This window comes from Conger conger, chromosome 7, assembly GCF_963514075.1.
Source record: "Conger conger chromosome 7, fConCon1.1, whole genome shotgun sequence".
In the NCBI taxonomy this organism is placed as follows: domain Eukaryota; kingdom Metazoa; phylum Chordata; class Actinopteri; order Anguilliformes; family Congridae; genus Conger; species Conger conger.
The window spans coordinates 2555090-2574277 of NC_083766.1; the positions used below are offsets into that span (position 1 = coordinate 2555090).

At 52.4% G+C, this 19188-nt stretch overlaps 1 protein-coding gene across 1 annotated transcript in view; it reads left to right on the plus strand.

Annotated features, from left to right (window-relative positions):
- Positions 1 to 19188, plus strand: part of LOC133132466 (la-related protein 1-like) — a 42085-nt gene that overhangs the window by 8091 nt on the left and 14806 nt on the right. Inside the window, 6 exon segments of the mRNA XM_061247923.1 lie at positions 9457 to 9518; positions 11594 to 11659; positions 15808 to 15973; positions 17268 to 17402; positions 17732 to 17884; positions 18955 to 19117. Coding sequence (XP_061103907.1) covers positions 9457 to 9518; positions 11594 to 11659; positions 15808 to 15973; positions 17268 to 17402; positions 17732 to 17884; positions 18955 to 19117 — 745 coding nt within the window.

Here is a 19188-nt window from a genome sequence, read left to right on the forward strand (position 1 = left end):
TGTGTGTGTGTGTGTGTGTGTGTGTGTGTGTGTGTGTGTGTGTGTGTGTGTGTGTGTGTGTGTGTGTCAGCCTCCATGCCGGACTGGGTGTTGACGGTCATCAGGTTCGTGTTCGTGTGGAAGGCTGATCTTGCTGTCAAACACCACAGTAATTCATCGCCATATCAGTAAGACCGGGGGGGAGCGTCCTGATTGGTCGCACTGCTGAAAAGCACATTTCGCTGGCCAATCGGCTCGGTGCGTTCGAATACGCCCCCCAGCCTGCCGTCTGTTGACTTTGCTCCGTTTCACGCCCACATCTGAAGGGAAGCCCTGGTTAAAAATACATAACTGTTCAAAAATGAGTGGTATTAAGTTGTGTCTGGTGCGAGGTTCTGGCCGGGTGTCCCAGGCTTCCTGTGCCGGTCCCCGTTGGCGGCTTTGGGTCAGTCGGTGTCGAGTGCTAGCCCCCGTTGAAGCTGCTTTTTCCCCACGGCTGTGGTTTGTCAGCCTGGTGCCGTCAGCTCTTACCTCCTGGTTCGATTGAGCCAGCTTCTCGCTCCTAATTTAATCCAGAAATTAAAGCGTCACTGCTCCCACGGTTGCTTCTCATTGTATGTCTTATTCTGTTAAACATGTTGGAAATAATGCATAATAATTTGCTTTATTATTCAGTGGGCGTAAGCTCTTCGTTGTCTGGGGTCTGTGTCAGTCGTGTACCGAAAGCAGAAAGACATTAGAACTGTGCGCACTTCGATATAGGTTTATTTATCACAAGTCACATCGCCATCGCAATATTCAACAACATTATCGCATATTTCCCTCATATCACACAGCCCTGTGATGACGCATCCCAAGAGCTCAGAGCTCATCGGCCAATTAAATGCGCACTTGGGTGTAGTTTTTCTCCTCGCTGTGTCAGAGTATTGATGACGTGTTGTATTGCCGGGGACAGCCTTGATTGGTATAATAAAATGGTGGAAAACGTGGCCTTTACAGTGAAGTAGGTGGTGTGGTCTCCTGTGTCAGGGCCTTTACAGTGCAGTAGGTGGTGTGGTTTCCTGTGTCAGGGCCTTTACTGTGCAGTAGGTGGTGTGGTCTCCTGTGTCAGGGCCTTTACAGTGCAGTAGGTGGTGTGGTCTCCTGTCTCAGGGCCTTTACAGTGCCGTAGGTGGTGTGGTTTCCTGTGTCAGGGCCTTTACTGTGCAGTAGGTGGTGTGGTCTCCTGTCTCAGGGCCTTTACAGTGCCGTAGGTGGTGTGGTCTCCTGTGTCAGGGCCTTTACAGTGCAGTAGGTGGTGTGGTCTCCTGTGTCAGGGCCTTTACAGTGCCGTAGGTGGTGTGGTTTCCTGTGTCAGGGCCTTTACAGAGCAGTCGGTGGTGGGTCAGGGCCTTTACTGTGCAGTAGGTGGTGTGGTCTCCTGGGTCAGGGTGCAGGTTCTTTCTGAACGGCCCTCCTCCAGGCTTCCTCTTCCCGGTCTGCAGTGAAGGAGCAGACCCTGAATGAGTGGAAGATTGTGGCGTGGTGTTATGGAGAGACTTCCGTGCCGTTCTGTGAGGGGGTTCGAGCAGTGCCGGTTCAGATCATCGCGGTGCTGTCCCGGGTTCCTTCGCGTCTGGGCGTGTTTACTGGCCGTCAGCTCGCGTGCCGTTGGGTTAGGGCGGCACGGCTGGATTCAGCCGCTCTTTAAACATTCTGCCGCTGCCCAGATGTGGGATCCGCTCCCCCCCCCCGCCCCGCCCCAGAGTGTGTGCTCTGTGGGAGTATCGCGGGGCTTTCCGTTCTCTCGCATGTTCAGGCGCAAGTACGAGCACACAGCCGCATGTTATCACCTTCATTTCCGTCATTAATGTTGATCAGTACATGAGGATATCTTCAAGCCGAAGTGCTGCGTTAGCGATTTATAATCAGTGGGTCTGTTTATATGCAGTTGCCTCGTGCTGAAGGTTGTGATTTTTAAGGCTTCTCCGTAGAGGCGGTGTTGGGTCAGTCCAGCAGAGCTCCCACTAGTGCGTGTCACCTCTGAAACCTGCATCCAATCAGGATCGCTGGTCTTGCATGGTGCCTGTCAACTTGAAGCCTCAATGGCCAATCCTGCAGCCGATTGGCTGCGTCTCCCCATAGATTAGTACCCTGGGCCCCTCAGTGTGCTGCTCCGGGTCAATGTGCCTCAGCTCTGTTCTGCAGTGCTGTGCTTCAGCCCGGGGAGTAACCCGCGCTGCCCAAACAACCTGAGAACGTTTCCCCAGCTCTCCGGGCAGCTTTCAAACGTTCCTGGATTTTCCTGTACAATCCCGTAAAACCCCTAGTGTGCATGTACCTCAGCCAGATATCCCACATGGGCCTTTCAGAACCAAATATGACATGCTTCACAACTCTGTGTGTCTGGACCAGTTTGTGGTCCTTTTAAGATTTAAGAACGAACCAGTGGATGTAATGCCTTTAATCCCAGAGAAAAACCCCACTGTCAGTTCAGCCTCAGCGCCTCTCCAGGGTGTGTATCCTCAAAAGACCTTGGGTGTTTAATAAAGAAATCATTTCCCCTATTTGTGTACTTGTCCAGGGGAGCTTTTGCCTGAGAGAAATGAAAAGTGTATGTCTGTACTTCATATGGCGTAGGCCTAGCTGCATGCGTTTAGGATCTAAATCTTCAGCGTCAGGGGAAATGGCAAATTAAGTTGAAGAGTGTGACATTTTTCTATATATAGTCATTTATATTCAGCCTGCCAGAAAGGACACGTCGTCATGGGTATGGGTGCAATGCAGCACCGTGGCAGGGAACCAGATGTGGGGGGGTCGGGGTGCAGGTTGAGTTCTGGCCCATGGACTGTGGGGGGTACCTCTCGCCCCAATGGTTTAATTTTTGGAGGTTTCTTAATGCTTACACGCGTTATGTTCCTCTCTGGTGTAGCAACAGGTTTCTTGGAAGGAAGCAGAAGCAGAAGGAGCGCATGAAATGGATCTGTAAAGTGGTGTCAGGGATTAGGTTTTCTCTTTGGCTGGCGGTAGACTTGGACACAGGAATAGGTTTTGTGGGTTTAAGCAAACCTCAGTCAGGGTTACTCTGAGATTATTTCTCTCAATGGGCAGGTTTGTGAAGTCAGTCATTTTACGTGTGAGCTACAGTTGCATGGAAGGTATAATGGTTCCATGTGACATGTTAGGTGGTTTAAGGTTAAATATTTGCAGGCCGAGGTTTGACTTGGACTAGTTTTGTGGTTTTTAATCACTATTAATAAAACAAAATGTTGAGGAGGGTTTTGCGTCGGGTTATTGGCTTGATGTGCTTGCCTCTGGTCTGCAGTCCGAATTCTCGGGAGATGTTCACCAATCAGAAGTGTCCATGTAGACTAGGTAGTGTAGAACAAAGCCTGAACTTTAGACCTTGAGGAGAAGAGGAAGAGGAAGAGGAAGAGGAAGGTGATGGAGTCATTCAATCTAAACTTTGTTGCAACATTTTATCATCTTTTATTTTATTTTTTTTTGACCATGCTGAATGACTTCTCTCCTTAAGGTTAATTTCAAGTAATTATGTGAGAAAGAAGCTTAGTTAAGTTTGTGAGATACACACTCTTAAAAATACATCCCAAATGTTGAGAGATCTGTGTTGTGTTAATTCTAATCGTCTTATCGGGTCAGTAAAATGTGTAGATTAATCTTTGTGTGTATAGTTGGAACTGTTGTATTCCTTTGGGCAGTCTTGAAGGTAGCAGGTCTACTGAACGCGTGTTTAGCGAGTGATGAGAAAGGTGAGCGTTCACCTTTACTATTTGTCCGATGGCCAGACAGACTGCAGAATAGTCCCAGTGTGATGTTTCGCTGTCCTTACATTGAAGCGGAAGTTATGCTTATGTTTCAGGAAGTGAAGCAATAATAATGGTCTCTGAGGAAACGGGGGCACCGCGGTGGTTTGCGGTATCCATGTTTTTTTTTTTTGAAGCGGCCCCAGAGACGCGCGGAACCGGACCTGCGGAACCGGACCTGCAGAACCGGACCTGCGGAACCGGACCCTGCTTTAGCCAGAGCTGTGGGAGGCCTGGCTGTCCTGGGGGTTTGGTCTCATCATTCTGCCACGGGGCAGATTATTCCCGTGCTCACGCCTGGGGGAATCGTGGCCGTTCTGGACTCTGCCTCCCTGTGGCTGCTCTGGCGCCTTGGTGTGGGACTTAATCACACATTTTCTGGTTTTCCAGAATGTTGTAGTGAGCTCCCAGTTTTACCTTGCGGCTTGGCTGAATTTCAGCTGTGAATTTGGTTCGTAGATTCACTTTTAAAATCCGCTCTGATTCGGAACGTCACGGAGCGCACGGAAATCTCTTGAGCCGGTTTTATTTAGGTGGGAACGCTGGGATCAGCCGGAGCGTCCAGTGCGAGCTCCGTGTTCCCGGAGCAGAGTGCTCTCTGTGCTCTGGTCCTCAGCGCTAATAGACCGACGCACCCTCTCCATTAAGACCACAGAATCAACCTCCTCATAATGGTTTTCCAACGCTTTCTCACTGGTAAATGGTCACCCTGTGGCTGCCCCTGTAATGCCATTCTTTATGCAGTGCGTTCATGGCAAACTGAGAGCAGCACGTCACTTATCTCTGTGTAAATGTGGGACTCGAAATCAAAGAATGTCTGTATTTTAATCTTTTTATTTTTTTTTTATTTTTTTTAAAATCTCATTAAAAAGGCACACTTGGACATGTTTAGTTTAGTGAAATAAACCCTCTCTGTACTGTATGTAGTTCTCAGTGTCTTCAGGCTTGGTCGCTGATTAAGTTTACCCCCGTTACCCATGGCGAGCTGTCTCTGTGGCACATTAACCCTTTGAAGAGAGTTTATTTCTTTATTTTTTCCCCAACATTCTAAGTCAGTGTTCTAGAACTCCGCTGCCCTCAGTCCGTTTGTGACATCAGCATTAGAATGTTCAGTTGAGAACACTCCAATCGCGCCTGTTCTGCACTGTGCACTGTGTGGCCTCAGTATGGAGAATATTTCACGAGTACTTGCCCCCCGCGTGCTATCTGCTTGTCCCGAGTGAGGTGGGGGGCTGATGGTTGGATCACGTTATTTTGTAATTCTGAGAATTGATAATGACGTGTGAAGTAACAGTAGGCCCGTTATGTACAGTAGTTCCCGGTGGAATGCGCCTGGCTCTGTACTGCTCATCTCCAGTATAGCGCATATCCCTGCTGCTGTTTGTGTGTAATCCTCTCGTGGGCGCGTCTGTGTTTTTATAACTTAATTTGTGTGTCGTTAGGAAGCTGGACAGCCAGTCTGGGCTTTTCATTGTGTGTATTGAGTTCCCTCTCTAATGTAACGGAGAGGCTGCGGTCGAGCAGGGTCTGTCCTACGTGCCATGGAACGGAAATGAACATGAATCTCGGGCGCACGTCCTTAACTTGCTAACATGTACGCATGTATAACGCGCAGCCTTTTTTATCATGGAATACTATTTGCTGTTATTGATTTCATTAGTCAGGCAAAGTAATTAAAGTCTTTACATTACAAAATACCAGTACTTAACATGAAACGGGTGTTTTAAACCGTTGAGTTCGATAGGTAGATCATTGTATTTATATTGCGATTTTCTAGACCCTCAAAGAGCTTTACAGTGATGAGGGCGAAACTCCACTCGTTGTGCCCACATTGATTCTGAGGCTCCAGAGGAGCTGGTAGATGGGTGTGATGCTGTTCTCTGTGTGATTGACATTCCCGTGTGTTCAGTGTGACGGACATTCCCGTGTGTTCAGTGTGACGGACATTCCCGTGTGTTCAGTGTGACGGACATTCCCGTGTGTTCAGTGTGACGGACATTCCCGTGTGTTCAGTGTGACGGACATTCCTGTGTGTTCAGTGTGACGGACATTCCTGTGTGTTCAGTGTGACGGACATTCCTGTGTGTTCAGTGTGACGGACATTCCCGTGTGTTCAGTGTGACAGACATTCCCGTGTGTTCAGTGTGACGGACATTCCCGCGTGTTCAGTGTGACGGACATTCCCGCGTGTTCAGTGTGACGGACATTCCCGTGTGTTCAGTGTGACGGACATTCCCGTGTGTTCAGTGTGACGGACATTCCCGTGTGTTCAGTGTGACGGACATTCCCGTGTGTTCAGTGTGACGGACATTCCCGTGTGTTCAGTGTGACGGACATTCCCGTGTGTGCAGTGTGACGGACATTCCCGTGTGTTCAGTGTGACCGACATTCCCGTGTGTTCAGTGTGACCGACATTCCCGTGTGTTCAGTGTGACCGACATTCCCGTGTGTTCAGTGTGACGGACATTCCCGTGTGTTCAGTGTGACGGACATTCCCGTGTGTTCAGTGTGACGGACATTCCCGTGTGTTCAGTGTGACCGACATTCCCGTGTGTTCAGTGTGACGGACATTTCCTGCGTGTTTGCTGGGTCGTCTCGGCCTCCTCTGAGTACCCAGTGGGGCCTGACGTCTGCACTGCCAGACTTACCCAACACACTGAGTTCAGTCGACTTGGCCACCTTGGATATTCAGAAGAGGTTTGCAGTGTTGGTATGTGTTTTATAATCGGATCATGATCCTATTTTTAGATTAAGATCGTCAGCATTCCGGTCAAGAATTCCAGCCATTGGCACATTTCGGAAAGTTTTTATTTTTTGTGTTGATTGTGATTTCATGGCTCTTGGCATTGTGCTGGGAGTGACCCCACCCAGAGCGTCAGTGGGAATGTTTTACTCTTCCACAGCTGTGCCAAATCCTGTGTGCCACGCCCTTTCAAAGCTGCCTGTTTGGTTGTGTTTTCTGTGGTGAATGGTGGATGGGTTTATACTGTGCCTTTTCCAGCAACTAAGGCTACACAAAGGGCTTTAGAATCGATTCCTCATTCACCCATTCCCTCTAACACTCTCACAAACACACACTCTCTCACACACACACACACACACACACACACACACACACACACACACTCTCACACACACACACTCACTCTCACAAACACACTCTCACTCTCACAAACACACTCTCACTCTCACAAACACACTCTCACTCTCACAAACACACTCTCACTCTCAAACACACTCTCACTCTCACAAACACACTCACACACACTCACACACACTCACACACACTCACACACACTCACACACACTCACACACACTCACACACTCTCCCAAACACACTCTCCCAAACACATTCTCACAAACACACTCTCACAAACGCACTCTCACTCACAAACGCACTCTCACTCACACACACCCTCTCACTCACAAACGCACTCTCACTCCCAAACACACTCTCCCAAACACACTCTCACAAACACACTCTCACAAACGCACTCTCACTCACAAACACACACTCTCACAAACACTCACACACACCATCTCACTCACACACCCTCTCACTCACAAACGCACTCTCACTCACAAACGCACTCTCACTCACACACACCCTCTCACTCACAAACGCACTCTCACACACACCCTCTCACTCACAAACGCACTCTCACTCACAAACGCACTCTCACTCACAAACGCACTCTCACTCACAAACGCACTCTCACTCACAAACGCACTCTCACTCACAAACGCACTCTCACTCACAAACGCACTCTCACTCACAAACGCACTCTCACACACTCACAAATGGCAGAGCTTTGGTACATGACTGGCACCTGGAAGGTTGGTGGCCACCATAAGATCCGCACAGCTGTTTGGCCCTTGAGCAAGGCCCTTAACCCCACATTGCTCCAGGGGGGATTGTCCCATGCTTAGTCTAATCAACTGTAAGTCGCGTTGGACAGAAGCATGAGCTAGTGGGGGGTGTCTAGTACATAAGGCAAACGGTGTGTGTGAATGGCGGTCTGGTAGATCCGCAGCGTTTGAATGTGTGTATGGAGAGCAGTCGTTGAGATTCATGGGAACCCTGGTAGAGTTCGACATGAGTGGTGATCGTCCTAATGCCTCCGTGTGGAAAGTTGGCAGTTCGTTGTCGGTGGCTGACAGAAGTCTCGTTTTTAAATAAGAACTTGTCAGACATGTTTGCCGCTTGTGGAACTGCTGTCAACTCTGATTAGGCCAGACCTGGGCTTTCACTGTCAGTCAGTTCCACTTCAGCCAAGTCGCTGCTGATTCTGCTAGTCACCAATGCCAATTATGTCACGTAAGTCTGAAGTGGCTTGTTACTTGGCCAGTAGCTGTCCCTGATTATGTAAAACTGTCATGCTGTAATGTCCGGAGTTTTAACCTTTACTTATAGCCGGTTCCTTATGTCTTGTGAGCCAAACCGTGCTGTTTAATGTAGTGATGAGCTGCAGGCGGGAGGATCAGGGTCGGTGTCTGTGCAGGCCTCAATGTGTATGAGTTCCTGAACGAGGTAGTTTCTCTGGGAGTGGGCGGGGGGTGTGCTGGGGTTTGAATTAATTGTTAAACGGTTTGACTCTTTCTGGAGATGGTAATGGTTGCTTCGCAGTTGTTATTTCACTCTTTATCATCGGTGAGATTTATCCGTTAGCTGGCAATGTTCCACTTCTGGATAGGAATGCATGTATGCCTTTGGGTGATGAGATGTACTTATACATTTAAATGCTTACATGTACTGGTTCCCAAACTTCAATGATACTTTTTAGTTTTTTGGGTGAATTAAGATTTCTGTAAGGAAAGAATCCCAAACTTTCACTTGGAAGTTCCCCTGCTTGTGAATTTCAGAAGACTTCTCGTGGACATTTAACACATAGTGTAAGGCCCCTTTCGCACAATAAGGGGGGCGAGTCTGTCTGGGAGCTCACGGCCCAGCTGTTGTTCGTTGTTGTTGAAGACTAAAGCCACGTGTTCGTCACATATCAGGGTTGTACTTTTGTACAGTGTGGTCTAACGCATAGTGGAAACACTTGGAAGTATTACTAAACGAGCCAACATTTAGTTTACTTGCATCTTAGGAATTCAAAACATTTTACGTCATAAGCCTATGGATTCCCTGATTGTTTCTGACACGAGGTTGCGCCCTGTAACTGTTTTATAATCTGGCATAAATTAAAGTCTTCTGTTGCGTCATCTTTCTCCAGTTTTATAATTAACCCTGATTTTGAATCTGTGGCAGGATTGTGCCCAAGTAGATTTTAGTGAACATTTAGGACTCCCCAGTGAGTTTTTGATGCACTTTCAAACTGTTTTAGTGAAGTAACAGGTTGGTGTGTTTCCTTTTTTCTTTTTTTCGCCTAAATGATTTTTTTTTTTTTGTGTTTCTCAGTCGTGAACCGACCTTTTGTTCGGTTTGTTTTTGAGGAAGCCATCGTTCCTCCAAACAGTCGTCTTCCTTATTAAAGTTAGCCATGACTCACGATTTTTAAAACTCAACTTGGACTTTTAAAGCGGTCTCTCAATTCCCTGAGCTCTACCTCCCCCCTCCCTTCATTAGGTTGTAAGCTCATTGTTGATTGGTTCCCACCTCTCCCCTGTAGGATGCAAGCTCATTGTTCATTGGTCAGACATGTAACCTGTGCTTTCTCCCCCCCCCAGAACAATCAGTGCCAGCCAAGGTGGTGAGAGCAGGAAACCCCCGACCCAGGAGAGGCGGAAAGGTAAGCCCCCCCCACCTCCTCGTCTGGCTAAGGCCTTGTGTCCATGTACGTGTCTTTCAAATCCCAACACTGGTGAGAGTCTCTTCTTTTAATGACCGCCTCTGATAAAAATGTCTGGCATTTCCACCCTGGAAAGGCTCGCCCTGCGCATGCAGACAGGCTGTCGTCACGGGAACAGGCTGTCGTCACGGGAACACAGTGCGCTACGGCGCGGCCTCAGTTTCAGCGGCTCTGCTGCTCTCACGGGACCTGGAGAGTGGTCCCGTGCCACGGTGTAGGCCCCCGATAAGATCTGTGCAGCTGTTGAGCCCTTGAGCCAGGCTCTTAACGTAATCCCTCGTTTCTCCAGGGAGGGATTGGCCCCTGCTTAGTCTAATCAACTTAAGTCACTTTGGATAAAAGCCTCAGACTGTAATGAATGAGCCGTGCCTAAAGACCAGTGATAAAATCACATCTGTTTGATATTCTCACAAGAGAAGGCACACCTTCGTTTCTGAAGACAGGCTGGCCAGCTGTTCACTCCACTTCCCTGGTGTGAAGAAAAGATTTGAGGGGCAGGGCTGGGTTCTGAGGGGCAGGGCTGGGTTCTGAGGGCCAGGGTTGGGTTCTGAGGGCCAGGGTTGGGTTCTGAGGGCCAGGGTTGGGTTCTGAGGGCCAGGGTTGGGTTCTGAGGGCCAGGGTTGGGTTCTGAGGGCCAGGGTTGGGTTCTGCGGGCCAGGGTTGGGTTCTGCGGGCCAGGGTTGGGTTCTGCGGGCCAGGGTTGGGTTCTGAGGGCCAGGGTTGGGTTCCGAGGGCCAGGGTTGGGTTCCGAGGGCCAGGGTTGGGTTCCGAGGGCCAGGGTTGGGTTCCGAGGGCCTGGGTTTGGTTCCGAGGGCCTGGGTTTGGTTCCGAGGGCCTGGGTTTGGTTCCGAGGGCCTGGGTTTGGTTCCGAGGGCCTGGGTTTGGTTCCGAGGGCCTGGGTTGGGTTCCGAGGGCCAGGGTAGAGTGTTTGTGCAGTTAGCTGCTCTGTGAGTGGCTGTGTGAGAGTAATCACCCCCACACAGAAGCTCTTAATCTTTAGGCCCACTGTGCGTGCAGGCACGGGATCGGGGGTCTCGGGAAGGGCACGCTGAAACGCAGGAAAGCCGGGGCCGGTATCCGATCCGCTCAAGCAGCCGATGTGCTCGAGGGTCCGCGCATATCTCCATATCACGACGACACGTCGTTACGCCTGGCGGTTTGATTGCTGCGGACTCGTGACCCGGCGCTGAAAGTACATTCCTGCCCGGCCGTGTGCGGAACACAACTCTGCCTCCGAAGGCAAGAGCACGGCACGGGTCTCTACATACGTGTACACATGACCGTCCGTGTTTGTGTGAGGGCAACGTACGCGCGCCCTTGGGCTGAGTCCGTCGGGAGTGTGTGCTGAAATTAAGAGAACGTAATGAGAGCTGTTTGCGCCTCCTGTGGGGCTGTAATAGTTGCAGACTGTAGAAACGCTGTTCAGATCTTGCGTGACGTGACCAAACGGACAGAATCGTATCCTCCCGCGTTGACTTTTCAGATTAGGCAATGGCAGGAAGGGGAAGTTCTGAATGTGTCATTCAAACGTTTACTGCAATCGCAATGTGGTCCCTCCCGCGCACGGGTCCCGATCGTAAGCCAGCACTGGAGCAAGCTGCAATTTGGGGTGGGTGGTATGAATGGTGGACCTTCTCAAACTCCCTCTGTGGGCGATTACACGCGAAATCCAGATCTTCTGCCCTGTGGCTCATTATCAATGCAGAGGGAACGGCTGGGTGTTTGATTGGTCTCTGCTCTGCTCTGCTCTGCTCTGATAGGTGGGAGATTTAGGGGCAGGTGTTTGATTGGTCTCTGCTCTGCTCTGATAGGTGGGAGATTTAGGGGCAGGTGTTTGATTGGTCTCTGCTCTGCTCTGATAGGTGGGAGATTTCGGGGCAGGTGTTTGATTGGTCTCTGCTCTGCTCTGATAGGTGGGAGATTTAGGGGCAGGTCTTTGATTGGTCTCTGCTCTGCTCTGATAGGTGGGAGATTTCGGGGCAGGTGTTTGATTGGTCTCTGCTCTGCTCTGATAGGTGGGAGATTTCGGGGATGCCAACAACTGGCCCACGCCGGGGGAGATTGCCACGAAGGACATGCAGGTAAGCCCCTCCCACCGGCCCCGCCCCTCCGAGACGCTGTCTGCTGAAATCGACTGAGACTCAGTCCCACTACTCCTCTCCTCTGAGACTCCCTCCGTGACTCCCTCACTCGTCAGGGGAAAGCCTTTTGTACGGAGTAGTCCTCACCCCACCCCCCCTCATTCAGAACCCGGAGATGACGTTCCTGTCCGCAGTGCAGGAAAACGTCGGAATGGGAGTCTCCTGTCCTGGAGATCAGGGGCAGGGATTGCGCGGGTTACAGGGAGACCTCTGTGCTGTGGAGCGTGGAATGCTGGGTAATCAGTGTTCCGAGCGGTGTGGGCACGTAACTGCCCTTCACACGGCCGTGCACGGGACAGAGTTTTTTAAACAGTATTTATACAGCAGCACTGCTCAACTCCATGTCCTGCTGCAACCGTGCGCTGCACCGCCCGATTTCACCGAACGAGCCTTTTGAATCTGAGCCAGGCCGGTGAAATCATTGGTGCGATCAGGCGGTGGAGCGCACGGTGGGGTCAGGTACCTGCGGCCAGTTCTCTAGCCCTGCTCTGCACTGCCTCACCCCGGGCTGGACGTGACCCTGCTCTCCACAGAGCCCTGCACTCCCCAGGAACCGACGGGGTCCGAGGAGCAGGGGGGCGGGGCCGCGGGTGCTATTCATTTCACATCCGTTGCATAAGAGCCATCCGAAGGGTATCTGCAAGCGATATTCTGGGCGATATTCTGGGTGATATTCTGCCGGGTTGCGAGGGGGGTAGGGGGGGGGGGTGGAGGTGGGGGAGGGGGGGGCTGACCCTCAGCGAGCACCTTTTTTAGGAAAGGGCCCCGGCTCTCCACTGCCAGGGCCCAGGCCCGATGTAGGTCAGCCTGAAGACAGGAATAACCCGCTCTGCGTCCCCATTGGTGGGATGTCCTTTTAGGGCTCCCCCCCCCCCCCACACACACAACAGCGCTCCCGCAGACCCCCGGCTATTTTCGGGGGGAGGCCGAGGCAACAGCCCCCACCCCCCTCCACCCCCCCACCCCCCAGGGCGCTCCTCTCTCTGTGTCTCTGTCTTTTACAGAAGCCCGTGTTACTGTCCAATCAGCTGCGGGTTTGAGGCCCTTCATATAAATTACTCTTCCCTGGGCTCAGGCTTTCTGGGGGGGGGACAAAAACAAAATGGAGCTTTTGTTTTCTAACACCAACCGTGTCTGGATTTCACACTTAGTTTTTTTGTTTTTTTTCCTGGGGGGTGGGGGGGGGGGCTAAGGTACGTGGTTAAAGTACATAACTGGGACCCGGAAGGTTGGTGGTTCAAGCCCTGGTGTAGCCACGATTAGATCCACACAGCTGTTGGGCCCCTGAGCAAGGCCCTTAACTCCACATTGCCTAAGGGGGCGGGGGGGGGGGGGATTGTCTCCTGCTTAGTCTAATCACTTGTAAAGGTGTCAAGTTACAAATTGTAAATGATGATTGTTCCTGTGGCTGCTGTGCTCCTCTGAAACGCTGGTTTGTTGTCCCCTCTGCGTAGATTCAGTCCATCCCCCGGCCCGGGTCATGCGCCCCGCTGATCCGCCCGGTCAGAGAAGTAGCCCCCACTTCCAGGGAAGTAGCCCCCACTTCCAGATCCCCAGTAAGTCTGCAGCCCCCCCCCCCCCCCCGGGATTCCGGGGCACTTTGGGACCAGAAGTGCTTTAGCATAACACCACGATGAGAACAATGCTGGCCTGTTCCTACCCCCCAGTGCACCTACCGCTCAGCTCAGCTCAGAGCTCAGACAGTGTCTCGCACCGTATCTAGCCTGGTGTCGAAAACCCCCAGAGTTTCTGCCTCCACTACATGCACATATGGGGAACAAGATACAGTTACGGCCAGTGCCTTGTGCTTAAGGGGAGAAAATATTAAAAGCTTATCAAGCTGGATTAACCGTTAATATGATTGCGTTAATCAGCTGTGCTGTACAGTGGTGTGCGTTGCATAACTCTGGACTTGAGTTTGACTTTCTTTTTTTCTTTTAAAGCTTAAAATGATTGTGATTGTCACACGGTAGTTGGAGCATGGTGGGCTTTTGGCTATTAATAGCGTGTGTGAATTCCAGCCTGGCCTCCTAACCGGCGTGGGCAAATGCAGTTGCGAGTTGCGTGCTGGCCTGCGTTGCGCTCAGCATGGAGTGAGGCGATTGCTGCTGTTCTGCCGTTTTCCCTCGGCTGCAGAAAACGCACACATCGCCGGGAGACCGTGGTCCAAATCTCTCAGCAGGAGGGCTGGTTTCACGTGTGCCGTCTGTGTTAGCTGAGGACCGTGTTGGCCGTTAGCTGCAGTACCCGTAGGCCATGAGCAGGCCCGGCTAAAGAACAAAGAGGGTTCCCTTAATGAATGCCCCCTCGGGGGGTTCCCTTAATGAATGCCCCCTCGGGGGGTTCCCCACGGCCCCTCCCTGGAGCCGGCCCGGTGGTGGAGAGCTGGGGCCACGTCTACATCTCCCCGTGCTTTTCACCCCTCTCTCCAGAGTGCTTCCAGCAGTTATTCACAGAACTCCGTAATCCTGCTTCCTGAAATTCCGCCCCGGAGCGGGGGCACCTCACCTGGGCCTGTCTCTCAGAGCGGGGACACCTCACCTGGGCCTGTCTCTCAGAGCGGGGGCACCTCACCTGGGCCTGTCCCAGAGCAGGGCCACCTCACCTGGGCCTGTCCCGGAGCAGGGCCACCTCACCTGGGCCTGTCTCTCAGAGCGGGGCCACCTCACCTGGGCCTGTCTCTCAGAGTAGGGGCACCTCACCTGGGCCTGTCCCGGAGCAGGGCCACCTCACCTGGGCCTGTCCCAGAGCAGGGCCACCTCACCTGGGCCTGTCCCACAGCAGGGCCACCTCACCTGGGCGTGCACCTGGGCCTGTCCCAGAGCGGGACACCTCACCTGGGCGTGTCCCCCAGAGCGGGGCACCTGGGCGTGTACCTGGGCAGGACACCTCCCCTCTCACCTCTGATGTGTGTGTGCATTCAGACATGCTCATGAACACCTGCAGCGTCTGTAGTGAGATGGCAGTGGTGGGCGGGACTTCCTGAGTGAGGGTTTGTGTGTGTATTTATAAACCGTTTATATTCCCAGGCAGTAATCCGCCAACATGCGGATCGTTATCTGCGGCGGTGAAGCACATAAACGCGCTTCCCTTCCTTGGGGAATCCAACACAAGCGGACCGTCCGGTTCTAGCATTGTAGCGTTAGCATTGTAGCGACACTTCCTCCTGGAGCCACTGTTGAAGAAGTCTGTAATGTGCAACGTCAGGGGTGAGATGTTTATTTTAGTTATTTTTATTTCTGTTGTGACTCACCGGGTTCTTGGTCCACAAGTTGGGCTTAAAGGCTTCATGGTGCTTGTACACAACTGGACTGAATGGTTATTGGTTGGCGTTTATATAGCGCCTTTATCCTAAGATATGCGTGGCCGATGCCTCCGTCATGCTGCCTGACGGAACACGACTGGGTGTGAAGCTTTCTGTTGCCTGGAGCGTCACCTCACGGGGAAGACGGGGGCAGCCGTGCCAATCTTAACGAGTGCCGTGTGTGTTATGCTGACTGGTTACGTAAGCTGCCTTTCCGCAGTGATGTTTGCGACAGGAGGCGGTGGAGACTGAACTGCCCGCTCACGGCTGTGCTGTTGATGGCGTTGCATGTTCGTGTGTTCGCCGCGACGCAGCGGGAAAACGTTACCGGCCCGACCTCGCTGCCCCGTGCGTGCACTGTGCATTTCTGTGTCTTACTTGTCTCAGGACGCCATATTCACGTTTGAGGGCGGCCTGTAGCGTAGTGGTTAAGGTAAATGACTGGGACCCGCAAAGGTCGGTGGTTTGAATCCCGGTGTAGCCACAATAAGATCCGCACAGCCGCTGGGCCCTTGAGCAAGGCCCTTAACCCTGCATTGCTCCAGGGGAAGATTGTCTCCTGCTCATCAACTGTACGTCGCTCTGGATAAGAGCGTCTGCCAAATGGCCATAATGTAATGTAATGTAATGATTGGCTGCTTTTATTGGGACTGTTGACCGCACGCGGTAGGCTGTGAGCGTCGGCCCGTAGCCTGGCTGCCTCAGGGCCTCGGCCGTTTACAGGCCATGTCGGCAAGCCCCCCTCACCTTCCTCCTCTTCCTCCTCTTCCTCCTTTAACGCCAGCCCTCCGACCCGCCCCAGGTGTCCAGGAAGGTGATGGTGAAGAAGGACTGGCGGGAGAAGCGGGAGAGCGAGGAGAGCAAGGAGAACCTGAAGGCCAAGTCCGACGACTCCGGGGAGGAGAAGAACGGAGAGGACGACTCGCAGAAGAACGGGCAGAAGAAGAAAGGTGGGCGTGGCCCCCCAGGGGCCGGGGGGTGTGTGGGGTTAGGGAGAGGAGGGGGGGTCAGGTCTTAGGGGAGGGGAACGGTCATTTTGGTGAGTCCTCCAGCCTTACACAGCGGGATGTGTAGTAAACCTCACTGGGGTCCTCGACATCCCTGTCTTACTCTAAAGACGTTAGTACATTATTTTTGCTTATTTTCTGACCTTACAACCTCTTTTCTCCTCTGACCTGCGTATCTTTTCAACATCCTGGAAGTCCCGTAAAAAAAAAAGAGCTTGGAAAAAAATGCCCATACTAAATTTTGGGAGCGTTTCTTATTTTTAGTTTGAATTTCGTAAGTTTTCCAGCGTTCGCTGTCCAATCAGACTCCTCCCTCCTCCCTCCTCCCTCCTCCCTCCTCCCTCCTCCCTCTTCCACACGTTCTCTCCCTCTCGCTCTTCCGTCTCGGGAGCGCCCCCGGTGTTCCGGCTCTGATCGGACCTGTCGCTCGGGCGCTTCCCCCTCCGGAGCGCCGCTCCAGTTTTCCTCCTCCACGCGCTGCTCTCCGTAGCGCTCCGGCCTCTGCATCACCGCAGGGCCACGTCATTCTTACTCCTCTGCCGGAGCCTCCCTGCCTCCCTCCTCCACGGCCCGCTGAGGCCCCCTGCTGGCCGGCCGTGGAATAGCCGCACGCAAAACGCTCTCAAAACACCAGGAAAGGTCCTAGGGCCCTGTTTCACAGAGCGGGAGTACTGAGTTAGCTGGATAACTGCACTGAGTAAAACCCACAAAGCAGGATTACTGAGTTAGCTGGATAACTGCACTGAGTAAAACCCACAAAGCAGGATGACTGAGTTAGCTGGATAACTGCACTGAGTAAAACCCACAGAGCAGGATTACTGAGTTAGCTGGATAACTGCACTGAGTAAAACCCACAAAGCAGGATTACTGAGTTAGCTGGATAACTGCACTGAGTAAAACCCACAAAGCAGGATTACTGAGTTAGCTGGATAACTGCACTGAGTAAAACCCACAAAGCAGGATTACTGAGTTAGCTGGATTTCTGCACTGAGTAAAACCTGGAACCCTCCCGAATGTCCAACGTGGACTGAAGTAAAGAGAGCTGTTTCAGGGTTTACTCTGTGCAGTTATCCAGCTAACTCTGTAATCTTCCCATATTCAAGTTTTCCTCAGTGTTTATGAAGCTGTGTGTGCGATTAAACCTGTCACTGGCACGTGAGTAATTGTGTGATTTATGTTGCGTGTCCTGTGCTGAACGCGGTGAAACCCCCTCTCTCTGGTTGTCCCCCCCGTACAGGTAACAAGCACAGGTGGGTTCCCCTCATGATCGAGGTGAAGTCGGAGGGCCCCCGCGAACGTTCGGCCTCCCGGAACAACACCCGCCAAAACGACCCCCCCAGAATGCCCCCGAACAGCAGGAACGAACTCAGAGGTGAGGGAGGGGATCCCCGAATTCAGCCCCCCGAATCGGAAATAAACAATCTAAAACTACACCTCTATATATACTCGATGAAATACTATTTTGCATGGCTATGTTCGCACTAATATACACACACACTGAGTGAGCACACGCATGCATACATACTCATACATGCACTACATGTGCATGTGTACATACATACTCTGCATACACACACACACACACACACACACACACTGAGGTTTCGCTGTGCTGATTGGCTGGCTGTGTGTTTGGGCCCCTGCTGATTGGCAGGTTTCGCAGCGATCTGATTGGCTGGTTGTGTGTTTGGGCCCCTGCAGATTGGCACAGTGGGAAGTACGAGCGGGAGTGGAGAGACGACCATGACGAGGTGTCCAGCGTGAAGAGTGAGGGCGCGCCCTTCCGCGGCGGCTTCAGGGGGCGTGGCCGGGGCAGGGGGCGGGGCCGGGGCCGTGGCAGAGGCGGCAGCAGAGGTACGTGATTGGCTGAAATGCTCCAAAATGCCACACATTGCCATTACAGCTGCAGTTATCTGTAGGTCACAAACTTTTCTGCTGCCACTCCTTTAACATTCCTGAACAATGTCTCACACACTTTCTTTCTCTCACACACACGCACACACTTTCTCTCTCACACACACACACTCTCTCTCTCTCTCTCTTTCTCTCTTTCACACACACACACACACTCTCTCTCTCTCTCTCCCTCTCTCCCTCTCTCTCCCGCTCTCCCGCTCCCTCTCTCTCCCTCTCCCTCTCTCTCCCTCTCTCTCCCTCTCTCTCCCCTCTCTCTCTCTCTCTCTCTCTCTCCCTCTCTCTCTCTCTCTCTCTCCCTCTCTCCCTCTCACTCTCTCACCCTCTTTCCCTCCCCCTCTCTCCCTCTCTCCCTCTCTCCCTCTCTCCCTCTCTCCCTCTCTCCCTCTCTCTCTCTCTCCCTCCCTCTCACCCTCTTTCCCTCCCTCTCTCGCTCTCGCTCTCGCTCTCCCTCTCCCTCTCCCTCTCCCTCTCCCTCTCCCTCTCCCTCTCCCTCTCCCTCTCCCTCTCCCTCTCCCTCTCCCTCTCCCTCTCCCTCTCCCTCTCCTCCCCCTCTCTCCCTCTCTCCCTCTCTATCTCTCTCTCCCGCTCACCCGCTCTCCCTCTCTCTCCCTCTCTCTCCCTCTCTCTCCCTCTCTCTCCCTCTCTCTCCCTCTCTCTCCCTCTCTGTAACGGAGTGTGTGGTTATAGCCCCCCTCCCTCTCTCCTGGCAGAGTGCACTCTTTGGGAATGTGATATTTAAAGCCCCCATCTGTGAACTTTGGACACATATTTGCCTTCTCCCCCCCCATACACACTCCAGTTCCCGACAGCTGTGTCACAACCATGTCTGTGGCCTTTAATCCGACACTTTCACGCGTCTGAAACGATCGATTTCCTCTCCTGCTCTCGGCCGTTTCAAACGCCTGAAACGGCTCCCGCCGTCCGGGCCGTTTTACACGTCTGAGATGATCGAGTTGAAACTGGTGCTTTCGGCCGTGTTTTTACGCGTCTGTAACGATGGCTTCCAGGGCACTTTGACTACCACTACGGCTACAAGGCCTACGAGGGTAAGGACGGGGCTTACGGGCAGAAGTTCAACAGCACTGTGACCTACTACTACGACAACATGAGCAGCAACGACCTGTACTCGGTGGACCAGGACCTGCTGAAGGACTACATCAAGAGGCAGATGTAAGTGCCCAACGGCGCCCACCTTCCACCCCTGAAGGTCGGAGGTCACGAGAAAGCAGATGGAGTGCGAG